Genomic DNA, 22,221 nt, shown 5'->3' on the forward strand with positions numbered 1-22,221 from the left:
AGGGTCAGCGCTGATTTGCATATCGCCATTGTCTAACCCAGGGTGGTGTGGAGTGGAAAAACGATGGATTTGTGCCCAGATCTTTGGACTGGGGTGAATGTGTGACATTGATCCACATTCTGTCCATCATTGTTGTGTTTGCAGTTACGGCACAGCTAGCCCCAGCATCGCAAGGCCGAGTCGTGGTAGAAGGTGTCCAGTTCCAGGCAGGCTCTCCCCACAGTGTGCATCTCAGGCCGAGTAGCCGCTGGCAGAGGCAGGGTCACTCCTCACAGGTAGGGGGATTTGTCTGATCTTTCCCCCAGCACCAACAGTCCCAAAGTTGGCCCAACGGTGCAGATCTCAAGCCTATCACTCCGTCAAGCTCCGGTTTCCCTTAGGCACGGGGGCCACTCCTGCTGCACGGCATAGGGATGCGCCGTTCAGGGAGGGGTATGCGGCTCCTGCAGCTCGCTACGTGCAGTCTTAGGGCCTGATCGCTTGAACTGTGTCTATTGACTCCCTCCAGGAGCGGCCTAGCTTGCGGCCACATGATGGTGTAAGCGGCTGTTCCCCCCAGCCCTACTGCTGCTTTCGGCTGTCTGTTTCAGGCACTGCTCCCGCTTTGTCAGGTAGATGTGGCCTTCTGCATCAGGGGTTCGCCCCACCACGTGTCCTCGGCCCTCCCTGACCCCGGCCACCACTGCTGATCCCTACAGTTATGGTATGGCAGGCTGCATGGGCCTGTCCGCCCACACTGAACAGCCAGGGAACAGTCAGCTCCCAGGGCTCCCCCCCAGCTGGAGCCAGGGAAACACCAGGCGCAAGCACTGCCAAGGGCCGTCCTAAGGACTGTCGCAAGATAAGGCCGGCAATCTCGTACACACAAACCTCTGTGTGTCAGCCACGCCGTCTCGCTTGGGCGCACAGGTGTAGGCTTCTCCGGATCCGGGCTCTCTCTCAGACTGAGTGCTTCCGGCCCTGCAACACATCAGGGCGCAGGCCGCAGGCTACTCTTTTGAGCCCACCGATCGTCGGAGCTCGGGTCGGTGATGGCGGCCAGCTCTGCTTCTGAGGGACTCCCAGCTTCGCACCAGGGCCCTGGGCTCCTGGGAGCAGCGGCAGCAAGCAACAGCTCCCACTGTGCTGACAGGTGGTTGTAGTTGGCTGGGCCGGTGGCGGGGACAGAGGGACGGGGAAAGATTTCCAACCACGTCCCCCTAATGTCCAGGTTTGAAGCCATCCATTTAAAGAGGATTGATATCGCAGGAGAGATACAGCAGATTAGCAGAGATTGCGATTGTAAACCTGACTGTAGGAAAACAATAAATGAGTTAGTTACACTTACAATTCCATCACTATGAATGCCGATTTAATTATCAAATTGTACTATTTATTTATTAAGGTACTTTTTTAATCTCCAATTAGATTTATATCTATATATAATTGAGAGGAGTGGCAATCTGGTAATCCTCTTTATTTTGTGCAGTCACAGAAATAGAGGGACGCTTGAGCAGGCTGGCTGGATAAGAAAAACCACAAATCCATCTTGTTTTGCCCCAGCCTTAATGTTATGTTATGTTAAAGGTGATTTGTAGAGCGCACGTTCACCAAGCGGTTTCTTGTCGCTGAGGGAGGACGCCAGCAGTTGCAAAATAACCCAGACACTATCTGTAGTTGGTGGCATGATTACACTGGTTCCATGACGTGGATACTTTAGTTCAGAAGCTGTGCCCTGTTGTTGCCATTATGGCATCAAAGTTTGACCCTGCAGCTGCCATTTTCCTTATTTTTTAGTTAAATATATCTTTGATGCCCTCCAGCTGCACTAAAAATACTTTAGGAACTGTTATTCTTGAAGTATGTCAGCTGACACCAAAAATCTGGAACTCGTTAACCTTGGAACTTCAGCTAGCCCCCTCTGAAACGATCTTCAGGAAAAAGATGAAAACTTAGATTTACAGATTTTTCTAAGGGCCTGATTTAGTTCTTGGTGGTTGGGTTACTCCATCACAACGATGACAGATCCTAAGTTCCTCCCATTTCAGTGTGCATCTTTTCTCTCCGTAGCCAACATTCTAGCGCTGAGACACTTTGTTTGAAGTAACCACGCGCTCTACAAGTGGCCTTGTTAATATTGAGTAATTGAACGTATTCAACTTGTAGAGGCTCCATGTGGCCCAGTTACTAAGACAGATTTAAACGGTTTTACATCCTCATTTGCCCTGAATATTTTCTTTTCTTTTGCAATGATCCAGCCAGGATTAGATTTCATAATATCTGTTAGGAAAGTACAACACATATTTTTTATAACACATTCAAAATGTCTCTTGCTTCTTTTGAATTCACTTTTATTCCTATACTTCTTCTGTTCCAGGGGACTACTTCGGCATTCTGATGGAGGAGAAGGTTACAAGATTCCCGTTTAATGTTATGAACAATCCAATGTACTGGGGGAGCACGGTGGTCTTCCTGGGATTGGCGATCATGTAAGTAAATATGCAACATCATTGGTAGTGGCCATGAGAAAAGTAAATACTTGTTATGGATTTCAAAGACTATTGAATGATTCGTGCAAGTGTACTACTAAACCAGTCAACATTCAAAAGCATTCAAAATTATGGTTAAAAATCGCATCACACAGGGTGATTTAGGCATACAGGGTAGTGAAAAAACTGCCACAATTACTATTTCTGTCCCCTATTTAGTGCTAATATGTGGTTTCTGCTAAGAAAGAATTGAGTCTGCTCTTATGACTTACTCAGTGTTGGCACCAGCCAGCCTTCTAATTGTGGTAAATGGGTGCAAAACATGTATAATGCATTTGTAACAAGTTCAGAAACAGCCACAAAAATTGTTTGCATTTATTATTCCCAATTATTAGCATCAATCTGTAAAACACGTAGAAAAACAAGGCGAGAACCTGCCCCAAATGTAATTTGCTGCCAACTCACTTTGCCAGAACTAGTTATTTAGATCATCCTTGAGTGTACCATTTTGATTCAATGAGAAATAGATCGGATTTACTAATACAGGTTGCTTCCAGAAGTGCAAATTGATTAACAGTCCAACCATGGATCTAGCACAGGTAGATTTAGTGACTAAACAGTATATCCTGTGGAGGACGTAGAGGTGCATCTCTTTGTTAAGAGTTGAACTGCATATTTACTATTATAGTCAAAAGTGTTGGAGCAGAGAACGCCTGCACGTCTTTCTCTTCTTCCTTTGAGCAACCCCTCAGTTGCTTAATTAGAGCATACTTAATACAATTATGGTCACAATTTGTGCCTAATATGGAGCCTGTTCATGCAAAGGATTTTTCCTGTTCTGGGCTTCTGGGGAAATACATTAATATATAAGGGCCACTTTTATGTGCTGTTGTCTAATGGAACATCAGATACCAAAAGGTGATGGAAGGATGCTTGTAATAAGTCTAACCACTGGCAACCGTTCGGGGTAGCATTTCAACCCATTGTTCTTTTGCCCACCATGCCACCTCAGTTTGGACCCATCTATACGCAAATCAGTCTTGATCCTGCTCCAGTGGGAACAGTACAACTGAACTGCCAGGCAAGGTTCTCCCTGACCCGGAACATGCGCAACCCAAGACCGTTTCGCCCTGGTTGGGGCTCGGCAGTGAGGTGTAGCATACTTCCAGTGAGTATAGGACCCCCTCCCTGGGCATATATTCCCTTCCCACATAAGACAGTACATCAAACACACACAAGGTGATGGGAAGTATTTATGCAATAAGTCTAAGCACGAGCAATCGCTCGGGTAGCATTCAACCCATGGGTGTTTTGCCCACCATGCCACCTCAGTTTGGACATACATTCATATATCATGGTAAAGAGGAGCGTATTCCATGTTCTCTGGTCATGTAGACAGAATAATCTACTCTCTCGGGGGATTTCCCATGTCTGTGTCCATTAATATTATGGTGACAGTGATCCATAGTTCATTTTCTGACTTGTGAGGTATTTGCTTGCTTAGGTAATACCCAGTCCATTTGTCCAGTTTTGTCAGTGATCCTTGCAACAATGAAAGCATGTGGAATTTGTTTGCGTTAATTTGATTGTGGTGGTTCTTGAACAGGGTTCTTGGTTTCTATGTTTTGAATCTGCTTAAAGGGGCACAGTTTTTGCAGTTCAAATATATTTTTGTATCACATATTACCTGGCTTTAAAGAGATGCAACACACATCTTGAGAGCAGGTCACTAAGTAGATTTTTATATGTGATGAGGCTAGGGATGTAGAAACATAGTGACTCGCTGGAGCTGAAAGAAACAAATGGTGTGATTGCAATAGGTTTACCACATTATTTCCTATTTCTGAGACAAGGCTTGCCTGAAATGCTGGTTGTTGGGATGACTCATGATTGTACTGCCTTGGGGGTTAATATAGGAAAGATTAAAACATACAGTTCAGTCTCCATTACAAATGAGAACTAATGAAAAACAAATAAGACACTGTGAACAGGACATGCATTCCAGAAAGAATGGGACCTACTCAGGTAAATAAGCATGCATTTAAGGTGATCAACTGGACTTCATTGTGAAGATCAGCTGTGTAGAGTTCTTGCATTTCTTAATCGACTTTAGGAGCCATGTCATATTATCTGGGGTGCATATGTTGCGTTTGCAGAGGGTCGGTGGGCTTCAGAAAGGAGCATTCTTTAAACGGCCATGCTGATCTCCTGTGTGTTAACTCTCCGCCCATCATGATTCAAAGCCAAACCCCCTTTGTATCGGAGTCTGCATCCCGAGTTGCCAAGGAACTCCTGGATCCTGCAAGATCAATTACAATTGGGGACCTTTACAAGTAATTGGAGTAGGGACATCTGTACAAGCCTAGCACAGAAACATAGTTGTATATCCTCTGTCCACAACAGTGAGTAAGAAAAGGCTTAGGCACAGCTGGTCAGTCGAAGCTGAAGCAGGACATAGAGCGGTTAAGAGATGGACCAAAGTCTGCATGGCATGGGGCACTGAAGTTGGACATAAAGCTGGACTTGGAGTGCCCCAGGGCATTGCACCTAATTTGGTGCCTAAAGGTTTCCTTTTATCTGAGCTACTGTATGTTGGTTTCCTCGTGTCTGAACATTCCTGGCATTGGTTTCAGTAGAAACGGCTTGATAAGGACTTTTTGACTGTTGTAAAAGGTCCTAGCTGAGAATGACTCTTGGTGTCATGCAGTGGTTCACAAGGTGGTATTTGCTCTGCTGTTTTTTTTAAACCAACTAAAGTAACAATTCTAAAAGAGTGGGTTTTTGGAGAAAAAAAGGAAAAAAATCCAATGTCCTTGCCAAACTCCTATTCACTTAGTAACCCAGTCTGACTATATAGTTTAAGAAATTATTATGCCAAAGGTACATTTTGATAGGGGGAGCATTCAAAACGTAATTACAGTTCTAGAATGTTCAATTATTTGTACAAACACCAAAGGAGATTGCTGTTAAGTAATATATTGACAATAAACTAGCATTGTTTAAGAATAAATTCTATAGACCGTGCATACGTCAAAGGTTTTTCATCTGTACAGTCAAAACACTTGTCAAAGGTACTAGTCTGTTGTTTTCCTTATAATAGATCTCAAGCCACTTCTCTTGGGTTTCCCTAAATAACAGTCTTAGATAGCATTCAAATTGCTGCTCTTGAAAAATATCCAACATATGTTTCACAGATAGGAGGTTCCTCTTCCTCAGCCCTGTACCGGAATTAAATGATTGGCAAGATTATAAACTAAAGAACAGCAGGCATACCACACATTCAGAAAAAAGGAAAACATAAAAATTAAATCACAAGTGTTAACAATTATTTTCAAATATTAGCTCATGGAGGAAAACAGTAACTGTGAATATGTTATTTCACAAAAATAAGACTTGTCAATTCACATCAAATGTATTCTTTCAATGTATTATTGTAACAACGATAACACTTAATTAAAATATAGAATAAACTAATGTAAAATATTTTAATTCAAATAATTTTAAATGAACTCTCCTTTCACAACATTATATTTCAAGGGGAACTACACTAAGAATCGTTTCTTAGACAATAGTGTGAAAATACCTCTTTTATACTTACATCAGTTTGGGAGACTTATAGATTTCAGCGGCAGGTAAGCTATGATCACAAGCAATAAGAAGAATTATAGTCTAAAAATAACAGATCGGTCAATTGAGTATTAGTGCCTAGAATTACTTAATGAACCTTTACACCTTAAGAGAACTGCTGTTATAAATTTAAAAAATGTTATACAAATTGCACTTCATAGGAATGTAACCTACAAGCTCAAACACATGAAGCCAAATAGAAAAATAATTATATTAAAAATAACCATAGTAAGGAATAATTGATAAACAAATCTAAAAAAAATATGATGAAATTAAAATTAATATGAATCATTTACAGATCGTACATTTGCATACTGTTGGTTTATCCTCTCTGATTTTGGGGAGTAGAGAAGCTTTTTAGAAGTATCTTCCATGTCAACAAGAGGTAGAATAAAGGGTAAAATATGACAAGGCCTATGATATGGCTTCCTGAAAACAAACAATATCTATATAAATAAAAATGTAAATGTTCGTTTGTTCAAAATCGCACATCTCCGAAAGTTCATCACCGATTGCTTTTAAATTTTGACACCACGTTGGATTTGAATACACAGGTGTTTTAATATACACAACGTTGGATTCCAAGACATGCGTGTTGAATCCGCGCGTGTTTTTAATCGAAAGCCCGAACAGACACATAAAAATGTCAATGTTCGTTTGTTCAAAATCTTAAATCTCCGAAAGTTCTTCACTGATTGCTTTGAAATTTTGACACAACGTTGGATTCAATTAAGCGCGTGTTTAAATATACACAATGTTGGATTCGAATACGCGCGTGTCCAATACGCGCGTGTTTTTAACAGAAAGGCCGAACAGACCCTATTGATTTGGTTGCTGCGCAACAACTACAAGGGACGCATAGAGACAATAGTCTACATATAATAGGATGGACAGTTGGTGTCAGGATGGCAGACCTGGAAGTGGGTAGAGGGAGGGGGGAGGAGTTGGTTTACTTTGCAACATTAAGAAAGGACGGATAGAGACAATAGTCTACATCGATTAGGATGGACAGTTGGTCTCAGGATGGCAGACCGGCAAGTGGGTGGAGGGAGGGGGGAGGAGTTGGTTCACTTTCCAACATTAGCGCGTGTTTATATATACACAGCTTTGGAATCGAATACGCTTGTGTACAATACGTGCGTGTTTTTAATCGAAAGGCCGAAAAGAGCCTATCGATTTGCTTGCTGCGCAACAACTACAAGGGACGCATAGAGACAATAGTCACAAAAACATATTGTATACCCACAAGCATTGTGAAATTAAACATATTAGAAACGTGCGCTTACTATTTCCTTTCTCTTCCATTTAACCAGACTGAGCCACAGCAACGCGTGGCCGGGTACAGCTAGTCATAAATAATAAAGGATAGTTTGGAAGGCAACAGAATAGAGAGGTGGCAGAGAGGAAGGAAGCTTGAATGCGAAAGATTAACCAGTTACTAGTCACAGTGTGCACCAAAGAAGCTTGTGCACTGACATTTTGCCAGTCTTTTTGGGAAATGGTTTACTTTTCACAAATACCCAACTAAACCCAGAATCTATTTCACATAGGCAAATTTGCTACTGATGTCTGATAGAGTAATGTCTCAGTGTTAGATATGGCAGATTCAACCCAGATCTCTTGACTGGGGGTGAATGTTTTGATTTGTTCTGCACTCCGTCCACTTCAACAAACATTACGGTATAGACACACACTCTAGATACAGTGGTGTAGTGTAGTTCCTATTATCCCAATAGGCTCTGCGCATTGGAATAATACCTTCAATAGTATAGGCCTAGACCAGACGTTAACTAGGTCTTCTATTGTCGATATTAGACTTAAAGTTTTGGGTTTGCCAGCTAGCTCAGAGTTCACTAGAAACTTTCTCGAATAGGCAAGGAGGAGTTGAACCTCCCTGGATAGACAAGAAGGGATTTAGTTTCTGACAACCATAGAACATGACAACTTTGCTCTCCCCTAATCAAGAGTGTATCTCTAGAGTCGTGTGAAAACAAAAGACAACTTATTTTACTCAGTCAGTACGTGCATTCTTAGTCTCACCAGATTGTAGAGAAAAAGAAGAGACGGGCGTGTTCAATAAAAGATGTTATTTATTGATCAGTCTCTTTTCTCATACAAGAGAAATGGATCGATATTATTGCAATACTTATGGTTAAGTAAAGTGCATACAATAAAAGCAGAAGTATAAAATAATACTGTAAAAACATTTATATGGTTTCTAAGCCATAAGGTGTTTTAAAATGGATAAAATAGATACATACATATATACATTTGACTAATCGTACTCAACTGGTGTTTCTAACTACGCCTACCCCAGTGTACCTGACCTAAGCCTAATACGTGGGCGGGAATAGAAAGTAGCAGTTTAAGTTAAGTTTGTTTTGCCAAGTGACTGACTCAAGAATTCTCTGCAAGGGGTTATTCAGTTCTGTACCTGGAATCTAGGATGAATGAGGGATGGTATCTCTCGTCTCTGGTCTCGATATTCCAGGCTGCTTGCGAGGGCTACCCGGAAGCGCCGGAGCTGGATTTCTCGGCAGGAGAAAGCAGCGTCTCGTTCTCAGCGCGTCAGGAAGGCGGGGCTGCGCCAGCGGGGTCTGCTCTGCTCTGGGCTTCGGCAAGTCTGGCTGCTCCGATCTCGTCACCACCGCGTGTGTTTGCTTAAGGCAATACCGGTAATATTTATACCTGTAAGGTGCCGAGATTGACGTAAGGATGGACATAGATACGTCAATAAGGATGTCATACGACTTGGTCGTTAGCACATTCTTTTGCTGAAGTTCTCGATGAAATCAAAACAATGGCCGCAGGGTTTTTCCCAGGTTGTCATAGGTTTGATTTGTTTTGAGAACTCCGTATGCCTTATCAGGGGCTGGAGGAATATCGCTTGTCTAATTAGATGGCAAGCGTTATGACCTAATCAGATAACACGTTCCTGTGCCGTGGTGTGGCTTCATCAGATAACGGTTTCTGCATCATGGGATGGCAGCTAGTTAACTTGTTAACCAGAACAGGGTCAGGAATAGGGGGATCGATACAGAACCTATAGGAATACATCACACCCACTCCACGCTAACTATGGCCATGTTTACGAATCTAGGCATAGTAAAACATACTGTAGAGTATTGTGTATACCTTACCACCCCAAAATACATAAAATGCATTTTGAAATTATCTAATATACGGAAAAAACAGTCACATGTATTATATGCACTCAAGCTGTAGAATAATGCTAAAGTAATCACGCATATGTATACATTATTGCTAATTGGTATATGAGAATTTACACATGAAATGGCTCTTAATACAGAAGAAAAAAGTTCGAGACCATTTCATCACAGAATAAAATAATTATGAACATACCAGCGGGCAGCTAATGTCTATAAAGTTTCTAAAAATAGAAATTTTAGTTCTCTAAGAATAGTTCTTACTTTAAGCAGAAGATTAGTGTCCCGAAAAAATTGTAAAAATATTTTGGGGCTGCTGAAAAAATCGCTGTCCGTGAACTGGAGGGGAAATTGTTCATGTTATTTTGCTATTCTAGTTGAAGGCCAAATTCAGGGAACGCCGTGTGCTAGCTTGCTCAAAAGTCTCTATTTCTGCTCCGGTGAGAACATCATATCATTTAGACTGTCGAAAAAGCTGTCAACAGCTTCCTGGGAGAGTTCCACTAACTCGGAAAAAGGTGTAACCATGCATTCGTGCGCATGATTGTCTCCATTGACGTTTTGATTAGTATTGCTGACAGAAGGTCGTACCTGATCGATGCTGCTTTCATCTTGAACTTCACTACCCCTTAACCGTAGTGGTGAAGTTTCCACGAATGCCGTCATCAGGATTGGTAGCCGTTGAGGGCAGCACAAAGCATGAGCCTTTATTGGACTCAACAATGTTTCTGCATCCATTGGCGCATCTGATTGTAGCGTCAGACAGGTGTCCAACACGCATTCTTCTCCGCACAGCAGGCACCTTAATACAGGTAAAACACATCGATGCCACATTGGTCGAAATGAAAGAAACCAAGTCATGTTCAGGTCTCTAAGCCGGGAAAGTCCCAGGATTTTTGATATCCGGTCCCGGTATCCAATGGCTCGGATTGTTTCTTCCCTTGTCGCAGGTGTTTTGTCTGTGACATGGTTTGCCATAACGAAATATAAGGACTAAGAATAGGATTCCTGCAATTAGTCCCAAAATGAGGGGAAGTCCGCCAAAAATCGAATGGACGAAATCTGGAAAAATACCCAGTATGGCTTTGAATGGTGTTAATGCCATCGAAAATACTGTCTTAAATACCTTTGAGACTCCACTGGTATCAGAAATATTTAAGATTTCATTCAGGATTTCTGCGAAATGTATGGGGGGAATTAGTTGATAACAATGAGTGAATCTCTGCAGTCGTCCTTGCGACTAGGAGATCATACGTTTCTTTTGATGACGTGAGCCTGGTCGGCGTCTGAAGAAGCACTGTTTTCATTCTGCTTAAAGTATCTATTCGAATAGAAGTAATTTTCAAGTTGGGCCATGCCCTTGCCTCCCTGTCTGGAAAGGAGCTGGGGAACAATAAGCGTCCACAGCACTTGACCTTCGCAGTCGTAGTTACGAGATAAGGAGTCCCGGGCATAAGACTACAACATCTGCGGTCCACAATTAGAATGTAACTCCCATTATAGAGTCTTTTAAAGAATGGTTCTATCTCTGTTGCAGGTGCGCCTAGCTGGTGACATGAAAGGTTATTTGCGTTCCCTTCACAGGCTCCATGCAAACAAATTCCGTTACACAGAAGTGTACCGCTTAGTGACATCGCACAATTATTGCCACTAAGAAACACTTTCTGTCCTTTATTACTGACACATGCATGTGAATAGGGCAAGTTCCATGTTGTCTTAATGTACCCTTTTCCCAATTTTTCGTACATGCCAGCCTGTATATATTTTTGGCAGTATTGAAACCTGAAGGTTGATATCGGAATATTAATTATCCCATGTATTATCCATTCACTGACAGGTCGTTCTGACATTGTCACTGGTAATCTCTCGAGTTTCTCAATGCTCAGGATTGTATAATCAGCACCCTTTTGTGCCATACTGATTTGTTTATCAGTAAGGTTAAAGATATTGAATAGTGACGTTGTGTTGATTAAACGCCAAGGCACATAGCCTGAACGCAGATTTTGTAACGTCCAGCCAAGCTGTACAATGGAACGCAATTGAGACTGACCGTGTTGTAACAACAGTAAGTCTTGCGATATTATGTCGATTGCTGAAGACACAATGCTGTCCAAAGAAAAAATTCTGGAGGACAGAGTCATTAACCCATTGTCCACTACAGAAAGTGATTTTTCCAAATTAATACGGTCAATTTCCCGTATACTTTCTGCTGTCTCAATTTGAGTCACCTTCCAGGCCTCGTTGTAAGCTGCATATACAGAGGCTGCTATGAAGCGTTTTTGACGCTGTTTGCGTGGTCCCATAATGAAATCACGCAAGTCAGCACCATCAGTAAGTAAAGTTAGGTGTTGCTTAATTTCTTCCAGTGTGGAAGTTTGTAGCCATTGAAGGCATAATTTGCCCACACTGTAGGTGGTTATTATCCCTGGGTGTTGTCTTTGGGAATATCTAGGGTCTGGCCTGGTCAATTTGAACCCCTGTGTTTTGTTCAGGAATCTGTCTTGACAGTTATTAGTATCTGTGGGCCAGATCAACCACTGTTTCCAATCAGGATGTGTTCTGTTTTGGTTTAATACATAGTTTACGTCTATCTCTTCATCTGTAGAGCTATTGCTGTTCATAGTTGGCTTTGGAATAGACGGTTTATTTAAGTCTTTGATTTTGGCTAAGCCAAGACAGGTGGTTTGTTGAACAGTGTCATTTAAAAATATAATTTGTTCTGGGATCATGCAGGCTCTAAACAATGATTCTATACCTTGTACTTGCCATTCTTTTGTACCCCACACACTTTTTACTTCAACATTTTTGTCCCAATAATCAAAACCAAAAGTATTCATTTGTTCAAAAAATGAGTCTGAATATATCAATTTCGTGTTTGTTATCATGGTCTTTGTCCCTGTCTTATTCGACAATTTGAAATAAAATGTTTCAGCATTACTTGTGTTGAACCCTGAAAAGTATGAATATTTGTCATAAAAGGTTCTTGAGCTTCCTTTTGGAGGGGTTGCACAATGTTCCCATTGATTATAATTTAAAACATTTCTAGGTTGTGCAGATTTATGTAGAAAATGGTTACCATAGTGGTTGTAACAGTACATACTATCATAATTAGACGAACCCTGCAAATAATCATGTTTGGTAAATTTAGCAGACATCACTAAGTCAGACATCATATTATTTATACTTTCAAAGTCCCAATCATCAGCAAATGAGCTTGGTTTTACAAAGTCACTCAATGAGATCTTGATTTGGTGTGGATATTTCAGGATTTCGACCGGACCATAAATTTCATAGTCAGTATTGTCCCATGCTACCCCACCCGGTATAGGATTGGCTGTGAAGTTGACTGAAGAAAGTTCTCTTTTCTCGACGTGTGAAGATGTGTGTGGTTTGAGGATCAAGTTGATTTTCTGACTTGCTGTGTCCATTTTAGCATATTTTCCCTCAATGAAGCGTCCCAAAGTTAGTACCATGATGAGCCAAAGTATGAGGATAAATGCACCAAAGCCCACCCAAAATTCAATCCATGGAGAAATTAGATATGTTTCTTTCAGTTGTTTCAAAAGTTCTTTAGCTTTATCTTTAAAGGTTTTTGTTGATGGCTGTGTTTTTGATTCACTGAGGTCTTCAGAGAAATCATCAAAGTTTATGAAGTAGCCGGATGCAGTTCTGTCAATTGTTCCAATTGCTTCAGGATTACTGTTTCTTGCATATTCGTTTGTTACTTCATTGTAGGTTGGTGTGTCTCTACTAAATGTTTTTATTTGGGTTTTCAGAGGTTTAAGTTCCATTGCATTGTTGCACAGTCCTTGTTGTAGTTCTGTAGGCGTTTCGAATGTGATTAGCCTCTTAGTTTGGACCTCTGTATTTGTAGCAAACCTTGGTGTTCTACTACTTATCGGGAGTCCACTTGGCCTACTGTTTGTTATCGGCCACATGATTGTGGTTTTACCAGGTCGATGGATACAACTCGGTTCTCCTTTTTACCAGCAAGCGGCGGTAGTTCAACTGATCTTGTCCCGTTGATAGACACGACAGGAACTGCTTTTCTGTAAGAAGGCCCAAATTCCTTCTTTACCGCGATCTTTTCTCTGACTAGATCCCCGACTTTTGGAATCCAGACAGGTCTTGCTGGGACAGGTGGTGGTTCTTCAGTGGTTGTTGGCTGCTGTTTCAACTTTATGTTGCTCAGGTCTTTTCTTGTTTCGTTTAAGTCCTGCAAAATAGCCAAACGATCTTTGATATCAAAGCTTTTTTCCTTTACCACTGAAGTCTGACTGTCGAGATCTAAGACTAACATCCTAGTTCCAAACAATAATTCGTACGGACTGAATCCCTTCAGAGAAGTTCTTGGCAGGTTATTTAGACTACGTTGGACACTTATTAGATGTTTTACCCACCCAGCTCCCGAACCTAATATCCTTTCCGTTATAGATAGCTTTATGCCTTTGTTTTTTCTTTACACCATCCCGTATCCCTCAGGAAGGAAGTGAGAAGAATCCCGCTGTGCTATGCTCATTTGGCCATGTTTCCCCACAGGCTTGAGGGCTAAAGTGAAAACATTGGTCAAACGTAGCATGCTCCTAGCGTATATGCCATTTAGACTCGCAAATCTTTGTATAACAGTCCAGACGTCAGCCGAGTGCTGGGGATCTACATTATAAGTGGAAACTAGCCTGTATATGTTAATCGGACGCTTTGCTTTTCACTGTTGATCCTTTCTGGAGTGAAACGCCACGGTAGTATACCGTTTCTTTCGCCACTGCGATCTCTGTTGCAGTCCGGGCATTTTTTTACAAAAATGTGATGCTGCAGGCTCATGCCTGGCCACCAGTACATTGATTGTAATTCTTCCAGAGAATCTTTTAGTTTGAGGTGTCCGAGACCCTCACCCATATGTGCGTCTGCAATTAACAAGGTTCTCCTGTCCATGTTTGGAATTACTCTATCCCCCACTCCAGGGATTCGAGCAAAAGGGACGGAGTTTGCATCGATTATGTATGTATAATTGAGTGGATAGTTGATCGGTAGCGCTGAGCAGTCGCCTTTTGATGACGTTCTCACCGCCAGCGCTGTTTCACCGTCAATGTATTTTATTGTACGCTTTTTCCTAGCTACGGAAGCCGATTTAGTTGCTACCGCTGTGGCTGTCTCAGCCAATGAATTCCCTGCAACGTGAACGCCATCATGCTGATGACTCAGTGTATGTATCACGTGAGTCTTTGGTAGTTCTTTTTGTAAAAGAACTACTTGTTCCCAAAGCAGTTTTTGCTTTGTTGTTGCACCTGTGTCATCTTTGTAACCGTTTTGAATCCATGTCTGCAAATCGTTGTTATATGATTTGACGCAGTAATATGAATCGGACACTATAAGTGTCGGGAATTCGCGATCCGCATTATCTAGCGCCATTTTCAATGCTATTATTTCAGTCTGTTGTTCTGAATTAGTTTCTACTGAGTGTGTTTTTGTTAATAGAGGTCTTAGTTTACCTCCGCGCCACACTTCTTTTGTAATCTCACATGTGGGGTTGTATGCTTGTTCTCCCCAAACGGAGGGTTGAGCATGTCCGTCTGTATAGATTACACAAGCGTATTGTCGTAAGGGCAGAATGTCGATTGGCAGAGGGAATGTTCTTTCATATTATAGATTTTTTAGTTCCTCTAGCTCTGGATCAAAGTAGTAGTTTACTTTGTCCATTGTAATGGAATTCACCCATTGTATCCATTCCGGATTCAATGCTGTTGTTGGTAAATTACACGGTGTTGTTAATGCCTCAAAGGCTGATTCTGCTGTTCTGACTGTGATACGTCTACCGTCAGCTTTATCTTTTTCTCTAGCTATTGCGGTTTGAACTGCATGAACAATGTTTTCTTTAATGCTGAACTTCTTTTCAGCTTCTGTGTACAAGTGTGATTTGGATGCAATTGGTACCTTTTTTCCCTCATTAGAGGTCAGGTATGTGAATCCGCATCTTCCTGGGATGACTCGAATCACAAGATTGCGTGTGTTATCACGTGTTTCTAATTTTGTTTTTATTAACATGTCTGTTTGTAAGGATCTCAAAATTTCTGTGTGTATTTGAGTCCAATTGGTTCTTTTAAAATCTGGTTTTATTAGATCATAAAGGGGTTTGACCCTTTCTGCGTAATTTACAATGTATGTTCTTCCGAAATTTAGGAAGCCTAGAATTGACTGTAGGTTTTTTAGTGTTCTAGGTGCTTGGAGTACGGCACATTTCTCTAGGAAATTGTCAGCCAGGCTTTTGCCTTCACTTGATAATTCATATCCTAAGAACAGGACTGTTAGATGGGCAATTCTGGATTTTTTAAAGTTGAATTTGTAACCCTCTGCTGCGAACCCAAGTATTATGGGGTTCACTCTCTTCAAGTGAGTATCCAAGTCATCATCTGTTAGGTATATGTCGTCGACATAAGATAATGCTTCGTCATCATATTTTTGTAGTAACTCTGTTACCCTCGCTGAGAATAATCCTGGGCTGTTCTTGAACCCCTGAGGTAACCGACAGAATTGGTTTTTGAGCGCCATTTATTGAGAACGCGGACAAATATCTGCTCTCTGGTGCTATGTTTTGACAAAAGAATCCATTAGAAATGTCTAATGTTGTTTTGTATTTTTTGCGCACTATGTTATTCATTAGTGCAGCACTATGCGAGTTTTGCACTGCAAATGTTTTGCAACATGAGTTAAGGTGTCTGTAATCCAAAACTAGACGATATGAATTGTCTGGTTTGGAGACAGGAAACAAAGGGTTGTTCATTTGTGAGGTGCAAGTTTCAATCACCCCCTGGTATTCTAATTGATCTAGGATTTCTTTTACCTGTTTTTTAGCTTCTTGCTTAATTGGATACTGTCTCTGTGCAGTAGGTTGTGTTTTTAACTGGATTTTGTGAGGAGGAGAGTCCTCATCCCATCCTACATGATTTTTATATAAAGCAGGAGCTTGAGCTACTGCCCACTTTCTGGCAAGTGTGTATTTTTTATGAATTGGGATATGATTTGAGAAGGCAGGCATAATTATTTCTTCGCCATGAGGGCAGTCCCTGACAAACTCTGGTGGCCAGTCTTTTTCAGCTAGAAGGATGTCATAGCCCTTGGAGAGATTATCCCAAAATAGTCCCCTTATTTTTCTAGTCTTATCCCCTTCTATACGTAAAGTTATTTCATATATTTTGTGAGGTTTGCTAACTCTGGTGTCTGCAGTTTCCACTTGAAGGTATTCATTCGTGTCCACTGTCTCCAGATGATTCATAACGACTTTGCGAGCTATGCTCACTTCTGCTGCGCTGTCTAGCATTGTCTGAGCCCATTCTCCGTTTTTCAGTTGTGTCCTCAGTATTCTCGGCATTGTTAACTACTTTAATACTGGCTACCTTCTTTTTTGGAAATTGTAATTTCTTTTTTAGATGAGCAGGCTCCTTGTCTTTGGACTTGGCGGGCTCTTCTCTTTGTTCTGATCGTCCTCTTCTTTCCGATTTCTGCGAGGAAGTCTGAGAAGATTGAGAGGGACGTGTATCAAAATCTTGATATCTATCAGGTTTCTTTATATTATCCCTATTTCTAAGGTTGTATTTTTTCCCAGAGGGCTCACTTTGGGGAGACCTGTGTCCTTGGTTTGGAGACCTTTCTCTCCGCCGAGGAGACCTTCCTCTGGACTGGAATTTCTTTTCTTTAGGATTGGATTGTTTGTTTCCATCCCAGCTCTTTTTTTGTGATGTTAAATTATTATTAAAAAATACTTTTTCAGGACTTTCAATCAGTCGGGGTTTTACTGGTATTCCACCTAAACTATCTCTACCTAGTTCCTCATAGGATTTTTCTATAATTCTGGCAATTTCAGCTGGTTGGTCTGCTATATCTGTTTCTTTTAACCTTTGGCGGATCGCCACGTTTGCTGCTTCTCCCTTTATGTTGGCTAATAGTATTGCCGAGACCTGCTTGAAGTCTTTTAGTAATTTCATACCAAGAGTTAAAGCAGGTTCTGGACCGTATTCATCTTGAATTTGTTTTAGCACATCTGGTATTACCGAGATGGATGGAACACCATGCGTTTTTGTGTAAATGGAAGCAAAGACTGTACCCCAAATGTCACAGTCCTCCACGTGTGGTGCGATTCCCATTGGAAGACAGATAGTCAGAATCCTGTATTTTTCCAACGGGGTGGTGTCTGGAAACACCGCCTCTATTTGGGTGATTTTTTGTGCTAACCAGAATGGTATTTGTTCCCGTTTAGCTGGTACTTTACCTAGGCGGGATTGTATGTTCTGTGGTGTAATTTTATTTGTGTTCCCCTGATGGGGGGTCAGCTGTGGAATTTTAATTGCTGGTTGGATTGTTGAAGTCCGCATTACATATTGGACTAATTGTCTATGTATTTTTATTAATTGTTTTAGTTGTATTAAAAGGTTTGCTGCAGACATCCCATCGATGTCTGGATGTGGTGTGTATCCGGCTAGGACCGGCCACGTTGCTCCTGGTCTACCTAATGGACCGAGCCTGGTGATGTGATTATTATGTTTTAGGGCGCCATTAAACAAGAGCAGGTGCTCTTGAAATTTAAGTGGTACTTCCACCTCCTCGAAAGGAGTGTACTCATTAGGAGGATCCTCTGTTTTGTAATAGTGGAAGTGCTTTGTTACAGCGTTCGCTGCTGGAAAGTGTATCCATGAATAGAATACCTCTGTCTGCCGATATTCGTGTGCCTCTATTACGAATATGACTGTGCCACCTCTAGGTGTCAGTCCATTTTCTATAAGTTTTAAAGTTATAGATTTTCTTACGTTGACCGCGATGAGTATTATATTGGGGTCTGCGTCTTGCATAGTATTATCAGCTGCTACGAGTTCAGTAGCTATTCTAACTGCTTCTCTTTCATCATCACTTTCTGCCATTTTACCGACAGGAAGGTTATTTCGTTTGTTTGCAGATCAGGTTTCTTATGGAAACAAAGATTAGATGCACAATATTTTGGAACAGTGTATCCTTCAACGTTGACTAAACCAAGAACCATACATATGAGTTTCCTCCTGCGAGGTTTGGCGGATATGACCTTTCACCCACTCCAGACGTCTTTGGAGTATTATGGGAAAAAAGGGGTCTGAGTGAAAAAGCACGACTGAGTTACTCTAATGTCTTGCGTTAGTTTTATCGCCTTTCCAAACGTTTGGGCGCCATGTAGTGTAGTTCCTATTATCCCAATAGGCTCTGCGCATTGGAATAATACCTTCAATAGTATAGGCCTAGACCAGACGTTAACTAGGTCTTCTATTGTCGATATTAGACTTAAAGTTTTGGGTTTGCCAGCTAGCTCAGAGTTCACTAGAAACTTTCTCGAATAGGCAAGGAGGAGTTGAACCTCCCTGGATAGACAAGAAGGGATTTAGTTTCTGACAACCATAGAACATGACAACTTTGCTCTCCCCTAATCAAGAGTGTATCTCTAGAGTCGTGTGAAAACAAAAGGCAACTTATTTTACTCAGTCAGTACGTGCATTCTTAGTCTCACCAGATTGTAGAGAAAAGGAAGAGACGGGCGTGTTCAATAAAAGATGTTATTTATTGATCAGTCTCTTTTCTCATACAAGAGAAATGGATCGATATTATTGCAATACTTATGGTTAAGTAAAGTGCATACAATAAAAGCAGAAGTATAAAATAATACTGTAAAAACATTTATATGGTTTCTAAGCCATAAGGTGTTTTAAAATGGATAAAATAGATACATACATATATACATTTGACTAATCGTACTCAACTGGTGTTTCTAACTACGCCTACCCCAGTGTACCTGACCTAAGCCTAATACGTGGGCAGGAATAGAAAGTAGCAGTTTAAGTTAAGTTTGTTTTGCCAAGTGACTGACTCAAGAATTCTCTGCAAGGGGTTATTCAGTTCTGTACCTGGAATCTAGGATGAATGAGGGATGGTATCTCTCGTCTCTGGTCTCGATATTCCAGGCTGCCTGCGAGGGCTACCCGGAAGCGCCGGAGCTGGATTTCTCGGCAGGAGAAAGCAGCGTCTCGTTCTCAGCGCGTCAGGAAGGCGGGGCTGCGCCAGCGGGGTCTGCTCTGCTCTGGGCTTCGGCAAGTCTGGCTGCTCCGATCTCGTCACCACCGCGTGTGTTTGCTTAAGGCAATACCGGTAATATTTATACCTGTAAGGTGCCGAGATTGACGTAAGGATGGACATAGATACGTCAATAAGGATGTCATACGACTTGGTCGTTAGCACATTCTTTTGCTGAAGTTCTCGATGAAATCAAAACAATGGCCGCAGGGTTTTTCCCAGGTTGTCATAGGTTTGATTTGTTTTGAGAACTCCGTATGCCTTATCAGGGGCTGGAGGAATATCGCTTGTCTAATTAGATGGCAAGCGTTATGACCTAATCAGATAACACGTTCCTGTGCCGTGGTGTGGCTTCATCAGATAACGGTTTCTGCATCATGGGATGGCAGCTAGTTAACTTGTTAACCAGAACAGGGTCAGGAATAGGGGGATCGATACAGAACCTATAGGAATACATCACAGTGGTTGCTCAAGCTGCTTGAAGGAGTCTCTTTTGTTGAGGTCCTGCTGGGCAGGTAAATACATTTTGCTTTATCTTGCCGTTCAAGACATGGAAACCGCATGTTATGGTTGGTAAGCTATCTACTTTAGCCTACATTTGTGAATGTCAGTGCAGGTTCAATGATGAAGGAAATGTTACTTGTAATTAATCCATGTTCTCCACATCATCGGGCAAGATAATACTTAGCCAAATTTTATTTGAATATTTTGATTGGTGATATTTTATTTTAAACAATTTGAATAATCAGTACAAAGTGTATTGTGTTCCAAATCAAAATGTGGCCTGTGTTGGTTTTCTCTTTCTTAGCTAGAGGCTACAAGGCTCTATTTAAAATATCTTGCTAGTAACAGAGGCCTTGACTTTGACTTGGACTTTAGGATGCCTCCTCCATCTTGCTTTTAGGTTCACCCAGTTATGAAATAGCCCAGAGACAGGCATGCTGCCAGCCATTGTGGTTACTGGTATGCATCCTTGATTGCATTCTCTAAGTCTGACAGAATGGTTGCTTACCCAAGTTAGCCTCCCATTATGACTTTTGGCAGTAAAGAAGGGGGCAGGGCTGAGCCTGTCCCAGCGTTCCCAGCAGCCATTTTCGACATAATTTGGGCTTGCTTGGTAATTTGCAGAATAGCTGCCAAAAACATTATAGCATGTGCTCTAGAGCAAAAAGTTGCTAACGATGTCTTCAAGATCATTGAAAGGGCATTAATGTTCACCATGTGGCATTAACTTTTCAATTACTGGTAATGCCATACATGATTCTTAATGATGCGGACAGATAAAATGTTAGATAACACAATTACTCTTCTTTTTTATGGCTCTAGGCCTCACACTCTTATGCTGTAATGTAAAGGAGTTGAGGTTGTTATAGGACAGGTAGGACTTGCCTCCTCAACTTACAGCTGACAGTAGACACCCAGCATAACCCTCTGTCTCGGCAATGGCTATTCATGGACTCTCCCACCGCCTGATGTTTGTGGCATGCAAAGAGGTGGTGGATCCCTCAGCAGTCCCTGGCCCTGGTTGAAGGCCCGGTTCCTGCATCATCCCTTGTCTAGGTGACTGTCTGCTGCTCTGCTTGAAGGCCTGGCTGTGCCAAGAATCCACCTGGCGGACCTCTGCTTAGGCAAGAATCCCCACCTGTAAGTTGCAGGCAAAATAGAGCAATGACAACAGCTTGCACTTGCCAGCTTGAAAGCCAGGTGGAAACATGCTTTAAAATTGTTTTTGTTAACTTAGTTTGGAGCATGTTCCGGGAAAAAACTGTTTATATGGCAAGGGGCCGCCCTCGAAAATGAGCTTCAGTATGGGGACCCTGGAAAAAATATAGAGGAGAGATCTGTGTGCCACCTAGGAATGCCGTTTTTGATGTGCCCCCATCCCCGTAAGGTTCCTGAGGTGTATGTACTCTAGTTTCCTCTGCCCCCGTGGGTGATGTATTGAATATGACATTAATCTTCTGTACTGTGTTATTTTTACTGATGCTTTGTTTCAATAAAAAGAATTGTTAAAAAAAAAAATGTTTTTGTAAAAAGATATCCTTGTAGTCCAGCTTCTTTTTTTTCTAATAGTAATGACAATGAATAAATGCCTTTGGCTAAGAACTGGTGTCATGATGCTATGTTATGTTATTGGCACTTGTATGGCACTGTAGCGCTTTCACATCTGGGCAACCTTTTGTTTGGAATTTGAGGAAGTCTTTGTGTGTAAGCGTACATATGGCTCATAGGGTCTACGATGTGCATGGTTGGTAACAAGGTGTTTAGTGTTTAGGTTCACCTTAGTTTGTGTGAGCTAATGTAAGAAGAAAGTGAGTGTCATCTAGGAAGGTATTTTGGATGTTTGAGTATGGATGGGTGGGACAAAAGACCTTTCTGCTTTCTTGCAAGAGTGTCATTGTCCATTGCGCGGTCAAAGTATATTGTTGGCTATAAGTGCATCATGTCCCAAGCAATTATGCTGTAATGCCATTTTGTAAGAGTGGGTGATGTTGTAATTATGCTAGTTTCAGCTGTGTATTTCTAGGGTGTATGCTGCTGTGTTTTGAGACAGTACCATTGATGTGGACATTCTTTGCCAATTACATGACTTTTTAAGCCCTGTTGTGCACACGCTGGCATGATGCTATTCTGCCAGATATAGCGCCTACGCAGTACTAGGGATGGTTCATGAACACTGCAAATAATAAAGTTTAACAAGAGCACAAAATAATCCAGATTTCAGAATTTCGTTGTAGCCAATTTCTAGGGTACTCAATGTTGAGGTGCTTCCTCTTTTTGAAGTATCTGCAGTCTCCACCAAAGCAGCTGATGCATTCCTTGCAGCTGGGCTTTAAGTGGGATGAAAAACTAGGGGGTCTCTCAAAGGGGCATTG

The 22,221-nt window shown here is 41.6% G+C and overlaps 1 protein-coding gene across 1 annotated transcript in view; it reads left to right on the plus strand.

The window, feature by feature from the left end:
- Positions 1–22,221, plus strand: part of PEMT (phosphatidylethanolamine N-methyltransferase) — a 1,176,780-nt gene that overhangs the window by 768,210 nt on the left and 386,349 nt on the right. The window contains exon 5 of the mRNA XM_078665209.1: positions 2,357–2,468. Coding sequence (XP_078521335.1) covers positions 2,357–2,468 — 112 coding nt within the window. The remainder of the gene's footprint in view (positions 1–2,356; positions 2,469–22,221) is intronic.

This window comes from Lissotriton helveticus, chromosome 10 (genome assembly GCF_964261635.1).
Source record: "Lissotriton helveticus chromosome 10, aLisHel1.1, whole genome shotgun sequence".
Classification (NCBI taxonomy): domain Eukaryota; kingdom Metazoa; phylum Chordata; class Amphibia; order Caudata; family Salamandridae; genus Lissotriton; species Lissotriton helveticus.